Source organism: Protobothrops mucrosquamatus, unplaced genomic scaffold (genome assembly GCF_001527695.2).
Source record: "Protobothrops mucrosquamatus isolate PMUCROS unplaced genomic scaffold, P.Mucros_1.0 scaffold1333, whole genome shotgun sequence".
Lineage (NCBI taxonomy): Eukaryota > Metazoa > Chordata > Lepidosauria > Squamata > Viperidae > Protobothrops > Protobothrops mucrosquamatus.
The window spans coordinates 26,393-37,185 of record NW_015387531.1 but is presented as its reverse complement, the minus strand read 5'-3'; the positions used below and the strand labels follow the sequence as shown (position 1 = coordinate 37,185).

The 10,793-nt window shown below is 42.6% G+C and overlaps 1 protein-coding gene across 1 annotated transcript in view; it reads right to left on the bottom strand.

Annotated features, from left to right (window-relative positions):
* The window catches only part of DCPS (decapping enzyme, scavenger), a gene marked incomplete at its 5' end in the record, with an annotated part of 14,138 nt that extends 5,605 nt beyond the window's left edge, over nt 1-8,533 (bottom strand). The window contains 2 exons of the mRNA XM_015821451.1: nt 2,775-2,888; nt 8,388-8,533. Coding sequence (XP_015676937.1) covers nt 2,775-2,888; nt 8,388-8,533 — 260 coding nt within the window. The remainder of the gene's footprint in view (nt 1-2,774; nt 2,889-8,387) is intronic.
* Between the last annotated feature and the right edge of the window lie 2,260 nt (nt 8,534-10,793).

Genomic DNA, 10,793 nt, shown 5'->3' with positions numbered 1-10,793 from the left:
TCGGCCAGACAGTGCCGGCTGGCGACCCCAAGGGGGAGGGCCTTCTCTGTGGGAGCTCCCACCCTCTGGAATGAGCTGCCCCCAGAGATCAGGGTGATCCCTGATCTCCCTTCCTTCCGCCGCGCCCTTAAGACATGGCTATTCCAACAAGCGGGACTGGCCTAGGGCAATTTTTAGAGGGGTTTTAATCATATTTTAAATTAGACAATATTTAAATATCTCTTTTTAATTAATTTTAATTCTGTGATTGTTGTTGGTGTTTTTTAATCGATTGTCAGCCGCCCTGAGTCCGCAAGGAGAAGGGCGGGATATAAATTTAAATAATAAATAAATAAAAATAAATATACATATAAAAATAGTAACTTCACCAGCCCCAGAGACAGTAAAAGGTATAATGGTTAATTTAAGTCTTCCTTTACATGATTAGATTTTTAAAGCAGGATGTTGTTCATCAAGATCATGACACTCCCTCATCTTCCTGGTAACCTGGATGCACCAAATTTAAACTGATTTTTTTTTCCACAGATGGTTACTTTTTAACTGCAATACAGGAAATCACAAGAACAAAGGGACTGCCTTACTGGTTCCAGAACAGAAAATATCATTATTCCGTGTGGCACATTGTGTGGATTTTAGTGTGCAATTGACAACACATCCCCACTGTATTCAGTTTGCTAGAGTAAGGATTTGGTCCCCTCCTAATTTTAAAATTTGAGTTTATTCTCCTTGTAGTATCCATTATCTTCTGCCAACAGAAGCTAAGGAGACGCTATGCTGGTATGATCCAGCAAGAAAACATTGAAATAAAGAATAAATTGTAGGGTCACAAGCATTATGGTGGAAAAGCACAATTATTTCACGCAATTTTTGCATGCCTAATGCAATGTGGTAAAGCCGTTTCACTGCACTACACTGATTTCAAACTCTGATCTTGAAAATGGAAACTCTGAAAAGGAACATTTATCTATAAATGGCTGAGCTACGTTTTTTTTTTTAAATTTCTGTTCTGTTCAGAACAGGAAGCTCTATAAAAAGGCATAAAGCTGATGCATATTCGAAATGTAGATGAGCTGAAACTTGACTTTACAAACCAGAAAATGCCTTCTAAAGAAAACACGTATACAAAACTCACACTTATTAAAATTAGTTCATTCAAAACTACAATGTGGCAACCAAAAATATCTATGGTTAAAGTATACCATCACTCTTTCAGTTCAGTAGGTGACACATAAATCACAGTTTGTTTGACCCAGGTTTGACTAAGTCACAAATGAATCAGTTAACATAACCCATTAAGCTATTAGCCAGAGTTCACAAATGAGTGAACACAACACAAGGAGGTTTTAAAAGAATAACCCTATATTATAACAATAAACCCATGCATGGGATAATCAGAGTTCTTGGAAAATTGACAGTATATAAATTTAATAAATAAATAAGTGTAGGGAAATAGCCCTGATACCCCAAAGGATCTGTATTTGGGAAGCAACATAAAAAGATTGATTTTTTTTTCCCCAACAACAAAAAGTCATATTCTAAAAGTTTATGATGTCCCAGTATATAGACTGCTAATGGCCTTTGTTAACTTCACTGTCAAAGAAATGTAAAGCAAAAAGCTTGGTTACAATGAATTCTTTTTATAAATTACTTTTTAAACTAGCTGGTGTTTCTGAACATAGCAAAGATTCTTAAGGCATCTGGTCTTCTGTATAAAATCTTAAAGCAAGGGACCAGTTGCTAGGGGAACAAGATATATATTTAGTGAATTAAAAAGTGTAGCCTGAAGGTCAAATAAAAAAGTTTTTTGCAAACCCAATCACCAAGGGAGATTGGTACAAGATAAGTAAAAATGAAACGTTGCATTCATTACAGAGTGCTAAGAATTTCAAGCTTCTAATTTTAGTCATTGTCTTGGTTTTCACCATAGGGTGCTTAAAAGCAGGGCTGATAACTACTTTTAAGGCATGCTAACAACTCTCCGGTTTTATTTCATGTTAGTTGCATGTATTAATCTAGAACAGTGGTTCTCAACCTGTGGGTCGGGACCCCATTTGGGGTCGATCGACCATTTCATGGGGGTCGCCAAGCAAGGCTGTCCGCCATTTTTTTTGTCCGCCATTTTTCCCCCCTTTTCCGGCGGGTGCCTTACCTCCCTTGGGCTGGGCCAGCTGGTGGTCGGCCTGCTCCGTCTTTGCCGCTTGCCAGCTACACCTCGGCCGGCGCAGGGGGCAGAACCACGCATGTGCGGCGCTCCCCGGCAGGGAAAGTCCTCGACTTACAACCGGTTGGGTAGTCCTCAACTTACGACCGGTTTAGTCCTCGACTTACGACCGGTTTAGTCCTCGACTTACGACCGGTTTAGTCCTCGACTTACGACCGGTTGGGGTCGCGGCATTAAAAAGGTTGAGAACCACTGATCTAGAAGTGTCAAACTCCTGTGTGCTGGGCCAGGGCTGGCATTATATTGTTATGTTAGAAGCATTTCAGAGACTCTTCAGGTGCATGAACACATCTTGGTTCCACAGAGGTTTTTGTAGAGAAAGTACTCGGTTTTCGGCACATTATTCTAAACCAGTTGTGGCTCCTTCAACAAACCATGTTTAAAGAAATTGTGGTATTGATACAACCGAGACTCATTTTATCAAGCAGCAAAAGAGGATGTGAGAGGGCTGAAACTTTTCTGAGGCCGGGCTGTAACAGGAAGAGCAACCCAATTCTCTAAGGGTCTGCCTTACTCGCAAAATAGCAACTCCTCCGTATTTTTTTAATCTGACCTGTTTTTGATCCCATTTAAAATCTGGAAGGAGAACAAAGCCGTTGATGGGATCTGGATTTTCATAGACAATTTGATCAGCTTCAGCCTTCTTCTCCAGGATGTTGTACACCCACTAGAAAAGATAAAACGTATTTATTTATTTATATATTACATTTATATGCTGCCCCCTCTCACTAGCCAGCGACAGATTAATTGCTTAAAATCAGATTGACTTCATCCAGTGCATAGCGTCAACCCAGGCTGTTATTTTAATTTGTTCTTTGCTCACAGAAATTTCAATTTGGGTTCTGAAATACAAAATGTCACTTGAGTTCCCTAAAGAACAACGTGGTTTCCTAACTAATGCAAGCTACAGTTCATTGACCTGAAAACAATCAAATATCGTGTGTCAGGGCTGAGGTCAATCTTCGAGGGGAAAATAGAATTATTTTCATCTTCATCCCCAACGCATTCCCAGCCAGATGATTGAAGAAATGGCTTTTCTTTTCTTTTCTTTTCTCCAATGTGAAACATACTCTGTCACTTCTGAAAGCAAAACACTCAATTTCATCAACGTTTAGACGCATAAAATGGCAGCACTTCCAAAGAACGCTGGCGCAGCCTCCCACATAAAAAGTATAATGGATCTGCCACGAAACTGACTGCGGTGAAGCAAAACTACTTTAATATAGTTTGGAAAAAAGGAGAAGGGAAAGAAATAATGTACAAAATGATATAGCTTTCGAAGTTCTTTAGGCATAGATTTTCTCTCTCTCTCTCTCTCTTTTTTTACTAATAGCTATACAGAATTCAGTATAACAAGGCCATAGAAGCCACTGGGGGAACGTTAGGCCAGGAAGCCCCAAATTAATTCCAGGGTGAATCTAGGGGCACCTTTTAAAAAGGAGAGGGCTCTCTTGAGCCTTGTAAAGTCCGCTTCAAATGGAGTGGCTTATGAGCATCGTCAAAGAAATAAATCAGAATAAAAGGAAGTTGTCTGCTGAGACTCAGCACGATTCGGGCCCCCCCAGGGGCAGCTTCTGACATCAGGAGCACTTGGAAGGAAGAGTTTAGAAATTTAGTATCCCAGTGTTGTGGCTCCGTCTTGTGAGCCCCTCTTATCGGAGGACGAAAGCTCCGAACATGAAGGAGAGGAGATGGCCAGGCCTCCCTCTCCAGGACCCTCCTCTTTGGCAATGCCTCAGGTGTCTCCCGACGGAGAAGAGATTGACCAGGAGCCAGATGGTTCTGAGACTGGCCAGGAGCCAGGTGTTTCTGAGATTGGCCAGGTGTGTTGGATAGTGAGGAAGAGAAGTTGTGGCTGGATCCACGCCAGCGTAGGGGCGACAAGCGTGTGCAGCAGAAAAAGAGACGTGCCAGAGATTAAGCTGAGTCACTGGACCACACCCCACAGGCTATAAAAGGGTGGTGGTGGCCATTTGGACCTCTGTGACGGACAAAAGCTGAATCTCTGGTGAAGTAGTTTGCTGTGGCTTTAAACTGTGTGTATTGTTTTTGTTTCTGTGTGCTTGGAGTAAAAGGTCTTGGCAGGCAGCTACAGAGCTGCTGCCAAGTTTCTTATCGGTGAAGTGGTGTCTGGAGAAGTCTTTAACTCTCAGCTGGCTGTTTGGGTGTGTGGGTCGGAACGGGGACAGAACATCCAGAAACTGTTGTACTTGAACATCTGAAACCATCATAAGGTCTTGCTCTTTAACTCCAGGGTGCACAAGATGGTTCTGCGTCTGGCTGACCACGTGGAACACACCGAGAAGTTAAATCTCATTACTGACTTACAGTTATAATAAGGAGGATGCGAGAGCTGGTGCTTGGCAGACTGAGGTGCTTTGCACCACAATGTGCCCTTTCTTAACTTGGCTGGAGGCAGTATTTTGTTTTATTTCATTTCATTTTATTTTTTTTTTATTTTCGAAAGAGGAAATCAAGGCATGTCGGGAGCACGCAAAGCAAACCGGGCTGCCAGATACGAGAAAGAAAAAGTCCAGACGTTTGCAGCTGTAAATAATTACAAACATATCACAGTGACACATTTGACAGTGCAAAAATACCAAATAGGGTTGCAGTTCTCTTCCAATTCTCACACTTCAAATGAAAATGGAATTCTACGTCTTTTTTCTTTCAAGGAATGGATTGCCTAAAAAAGAATTCTGTGCAGCTTGGGGGGGAAAAAAAACCCTCAGATGTTGATTCAACAGAAAAGGCACTTTTCTATTCTCTATTCTATTCCTCTCGTCTGCTTTATTTCCAGTTATATACAAACCATTAATCATGGTTTCAAACAAAGTCAAAACAATTCCACCGGAAACACCGTACACTTAAGCTTTTTAATGTAATAAGCCTAGAGCTTACCATTAGTTAGGCTCCAAAAATCCAAACGCCCGCCAATTTTTTTATCACTTGACTGTCGTCTGCTGGTAATCTGGATTTTTTGCATCCCAGATAAGGGACACAATTCATCATTAGGAATTGATTAAAGGAAACATAATTATTTACTCTAACCCTATAGCCTTAAAGGAGCAGATAAATCAAACCTCAGGGTATATACAGGTTTTTGAAAGCAGACTGTTTTACCCGGTAATAAATGACTGCATCCTTTTTTTTGAAGGAAAAATTCATTTCCATAGGAGAAGCTCTAAGTGAAGATGACAGGGCTTAGATTTCTGGTATCCAGGAACTGATAATTGAATATTGTCTGTATGATTGAAAAAGCAGATGGTGGCGGGGTGCTTCTGAAATAGGCTAAGAAAGAAACCTGCAGGGCTGAAGTTAAAGGATGTCAGCAGGAGGTGAGGGAAATATAGCAGCAATTGCCAGGCACAATGTGACGCTAGTTAGAAATTGTTATTTTTGTCTGGTGCTTGCTAAACAGATCGAGTCCCCATCAATTACCATGCCAGCTAAAAGGCGAGGTTCTTCATTGAAACCTCCTGTCCTAGTATTATCTAATTCATTAAACATAATGTCAAAGTCCGGTGGCATTTCCAAAACATTGATCTCTCTCACTCTGGGCCATCAGCCAGAAGAATCATTTCGTTTATCCCTGGACAACTCAAATGTTTATGCATTTTTAAAATCAAAAGAGAAGATACCAAAGCACTCACAAGGAGAAGAAAAGGCCAAATGATCATTATAATAATCCCATGTGAAGCCTGAGTAATAATGACCTGCCCATACATCGTAAATGTAATTACTCCATAGCTGAACATGTATATTGAAGATCGGTGCAACAAAACAGATTCCCTTCATACATCTCTAGCGAAGAAACCACATTAAACTAGGGGGAAGAATCTAGGAGAAGAAGGGCGAGTCCCATCTCCATAGATCAGTGATGGCGAACCTTTTAGAGACCGAGTGCCCAAACTGCAACCCAAAACCCACTTATGCATTGTCGGGTGCCGGGTGGGCGTGGCCCATTGGGTGGGCATGGCCCATTGGGTGGGCGTGGCTGCGGTGGTAACGGCAGACTGGATGGGACTAAAAAGTTCAATCAATCAATTCCAACTTTGCAAGATCTTTTTTTTTCCCCGAGAAGTTGAAATTGACTGATTGATTGAACCTTTTTTTTTGTACATGGCGGCAGAGGCCTAAAGCGAAAAGGTTTTATAAAACCCAGCTGAAGGCCTAGGACTGGGGCGACGATGCGGGTGCCCACAAAGAGGGCTCTGAGTGCCGCCTCTGGCACCCGTGCCATAGGTTCGCCACCACTGCCATAGATCATTCCAGCTCTCTCCATAAAGCAGAGGTCCCCAACCTTTTGGGCATCAGAGACCGGTTCTGTGGAGAGAGGTTTTTCCGTGGACCTGAGGGTGCATGGTTTTGTGTGCTGCCTACATCTTGTGGATGGGGCTTTGCTTTGTTTATGCAGACCAGTTCCTGGCATGCCGCGGCCCAATACCGGTCCACAGACCAGGGGGGGTTGGGGACCCCTGCCATAAAGCACAAAAGGCTTTTTTTGTTGTTAAGGTCCTTAGTCCTCCTCCAAATGAACTCCAGAATTACAGTCCTGGTTTTTTTTTTTCATATCTGGAATTCAATTAAACCAAACAATGCTGCTTTGGTAATATTGCACTGTAAACATGCATTACTGCTCAGACTCAGCTTTGTTATTCCTCCTTCCCCTTGCGGTTTCTACTTCCTCTTTGGTCCCGGTTACTTCCTCAACTTTCTGTTGCTGAGTAGCGTGCCAGGGACCACACTTTACAAAATACATAAGGAGCCAGAACAATAGGCCAAATCAGGACAAAAATTAACTGGCAGAAAATTTAAAAGAATAATCATGTTACTCCCAATATAATTCTAATATTGTTCTCTTGAAATGGCATTACGCATTTACAAATCAATACATTATAGTCAAGGCCATGGTTTTCCCAGTTGCAATGTATGGCTGTGAAAGTTGGACCATAAGAAAGGCTGAGCGCCAAAGAATTGAGGCCTTTGAACTATGGTGCTGGAGAAGACTCCTGCGAGTCCCCTGGACTGCAAGGCAATCAAACCGGTCAGTCCTAGAGGAGATCAACCCCGACTGCTCTCTAGAAGGCCAGATCCTGAAGTTGAAACTCAAGTACTTTGGCTACCTAATGAGAAGGAAGGACTCACTGGAGAAGAGCCTAATGCTGGGAAAGATGGAGGGCAATAGAAGAAGGGGACGACAGAGAATGAGGTGGCTGGATGGAGCCACTGAAGCAGTAGGCGTGAGCTTAAATGGACTCCAGAAGATGGTAGAGGACAGGAAGGCCTGGAGGAACGTTGTCCATGGGGTCGCGATGGGTCGGACACGACTTCACAACTAACAACAACAAATCAATACATCTTCTAGAATGGCTTTACGGCAGGCAGCCTGAGGGCCTCAACTGATACATGACTGTTCCAGGGACGAAAACTAGTTTTGGGGCTGGAAAACGAGCCTGATGTTGTCAAAATAAATATGAAAAACCCGTCGTCGAACTATTTCTCATTCAATATCTGCCAGTGATGTCATAGCTAGAAGAGAGGCCACTGAGGTGATGTCCTGGGAAAAAAGCCAAGCTCTCCTGCATATTGAATGCTGCAAGAAGCAGAATGAAATTACATCCAAAGGCAACAATACAACAAAAAAGCCAAACCATTTGCTAAACCTTGTTTGGTACGGAACAATTATTCCTCTGAATCACAAAGCCGTTCTGAAAAGACAAAAATTGGGAAAGAAAAAGGCTATATCTGTTGCAATCAGCTGAAGTTCCCTTTATGTTTCAAAAAACGGTTTGCTGCCTCCCTCCTGGGTTGAAATTCCAGTTTCCAGTTCAGATTCCTGAACAAGGGTTACCCAATTATCTTACTAATGAATTGCTTTTGAAATTGTCCTGAGATACAGGTAGAGCTAACAGAACTGGGCGGCCAAAATCTGCACGTCGGCTAACTGATAGCAAAGAAATGCAGAAAAGCAGTGTTTACTATTGAGCAGTTTCCTGGATTTCTGCAGTTCAGATCTGCTAGCCTTAGGTTCTGGGAGCAACTTTTAGTAGAGAAGAACCTTCAGCATCCTCCAAGACCTTAGGGTATACCTGGATGACCTCTTTGGACCTAAGCCACCTTCTTTTTGGACGGCGCATTCATAACCAAGGAATGACGTGCGTACCTGAATGCTGATACTCTGTGATTCGATAAAAGGCAGAGTGATGTTCTTATAATCCTCCCCCGTCTCCTGGATGAGATACACTGACCGAGACAAGTATTTCTGAAGATGTTTTTCAGTTGCTGGGTACACCACCGTCGTTTTTATCTCTGGAATTGTAAGCAGAACATTCTTATTAGAGAAAATGGGAGTCTAAACCGATCTTTTCTTGGTCTTTTGAGGATTTCCAGGAAAGGCTCAAGGGGTTATTCACGGAAGGGCCATTTGCACATTTTAAATGAATGCCATCTAAACCTTCTTCTCATCACAAAGCACTCAACAAGTTATTACGCAGATGACACAACGAGCAATAAAAAGCCAAAAAACAAAAAAAAACAACCACAATATTTCTCCCCACTATACAAACAAACAAAAAAAATCTTTTGGATGGAGTAACAGGAAAGGTTGTCCTCGACCAGGGGGTAGGCAACCTTGGCTCTTTTATGACTCGTGGACTTCAACTCCCAGAATTCCTGAGCCAGCCACGCTGAGGGGAAAGGGAGAGGTTTCCAAGCTGAGCCATGCTGGCTCAGGAATTCTGGGAGTTGAAGTCCACGAGTCATAAAAGAGCCAAGGTTGCCTACCCCTGTTCTTGACCTACAGCCACAATTGAGCCCAAAATTTCCGTGGCTAAGCCAGAGTTATTAAGTGAGTTATGTTCCATTTTACAACCTTTTCTGCCACAGTTGTTAAGTGGATCACTGCAGTTCCGTGAATCATGCGGTTGTTAAGCGAAACCGGCCTCCCCCTTGGCTTTGCTTGTTGGAAGCCAGCTGGGAAGACCACATGACCCCAAGATACTGCAACCGTCATGATAAACACATGCCAGTGGCCAAACGCCCCAATTCTGATCACGTGACCAGGGGGATGCTGCTACAGTCATAAGTGTGAAAAACGGTAAGTTGGTTTTTTTTCAATGCAGTTGTAACTTTGAACGGTCATTAAACGAACGATAAGTAAGGTTCTACTTTTAGGCAAAAAAACCCAAATGCACAGGTATAGAATAGAGGGTACCTTGCTCAATAGTAGTGACTGTGAGAGGGATCTTGGAGTCCTAGTGGACAATCACTTAAATATGAGCCAGCAGTGTGCTGCAGCTGCCAAAAAAGCCAACACAGTGCTGGGCTGCATTAACAGAGGGATAGAATCAAGATCACGTGAAGTGTTAATGCCACTTTACAATGCCTTGGTAAGGCCACACTTGGAATACGGCATCCAGTTTTGGTCACCACGATGTAAAAAAGAAGTTGAGACTCTAGAAAGAGTACAGAGAAGAGCAACAAAGATGATTAGGGGACTGGAGGCTAAAACATATAAGGAACAGTTGCTGGAATTGGGTATGTCTAATTTAATGAAAAGAAGGACTAGGGGTGACATGATAGCAGTGTTCCAGTATCTCAGGGGTTGCCACAAAGAAGAGGGAGTCAAGCTATTCTCCAAAGCGCCTGAAGGCAGGAGAAGAAGCAACAGATGGAAACTAACCAAGGAGAGAAGCGACCTAGAACTAAGGAGAAACTTCCTGACAGTTAGAACAATTAACCAGTGGAACAACCTGCCTCCAGAAGTGATGAATGCTCCAACACTGTAAGTTTTTAAGAAGAGACTGGACAGCCATTTGTCTGAAATGGTGTAGGGTTCCTGCCTGACCAGGGGGTTGGACTAGATGACCTCCAAGGTGCCTTCCAACTTTTATTATTATTATTATTATTATTATTATTATTGTTGTTGTTGTTGTTGTTGTTGTTAGTCAAGGACTACCTATATTCTTTAGTCTTTGGTCAGCAGCACAGCAGAGAAGTGATAGAAAGTCCAAGGCATTTAGCGATGGCGAAGGGGGGGTTGTCCTTCTTTGTGTGCATACACAAATACATATATATATATATATTAAACTGTAATTAGGAAAGCACAAATACCGGCACTGAAGTCAGCAGTGGGAGCGATGGGGGCTGTAATGGGTCTGGTGAGTAAGCAGGTGGGAAAGTCAGCAACTGACTTGTAAAAACACTTTATCCAAAAGAAAGTTTTCTCCCTCCCCGAGGCCAAAGAATACTAGCCATTCAAAACAAACGTTTGCAAACGGTCCTAAGAAAAAAACATGGGTGGGAAGGGAACCACCCCATTACCACATTTAACCGTTTATTTTTTCAGGGGCAATTAACAAAGCAGAACAAGATCTAGAATTACCAAAAGGCCTTCCAAGAACCCAGCTCTCAAGAAGTACGAGCCAGGGTTTTTAATAAAATAAAATAAAATAAAATCTTTCCAGAGGATGCCAAATAGAATCCCTGATGGCCCCGGAGATCGATATAGGCAGCAGGTGTCCAGGCTGGGTTTACAAAACCTTCGTCTTTTCGTTTTCTTTCTCCTGGA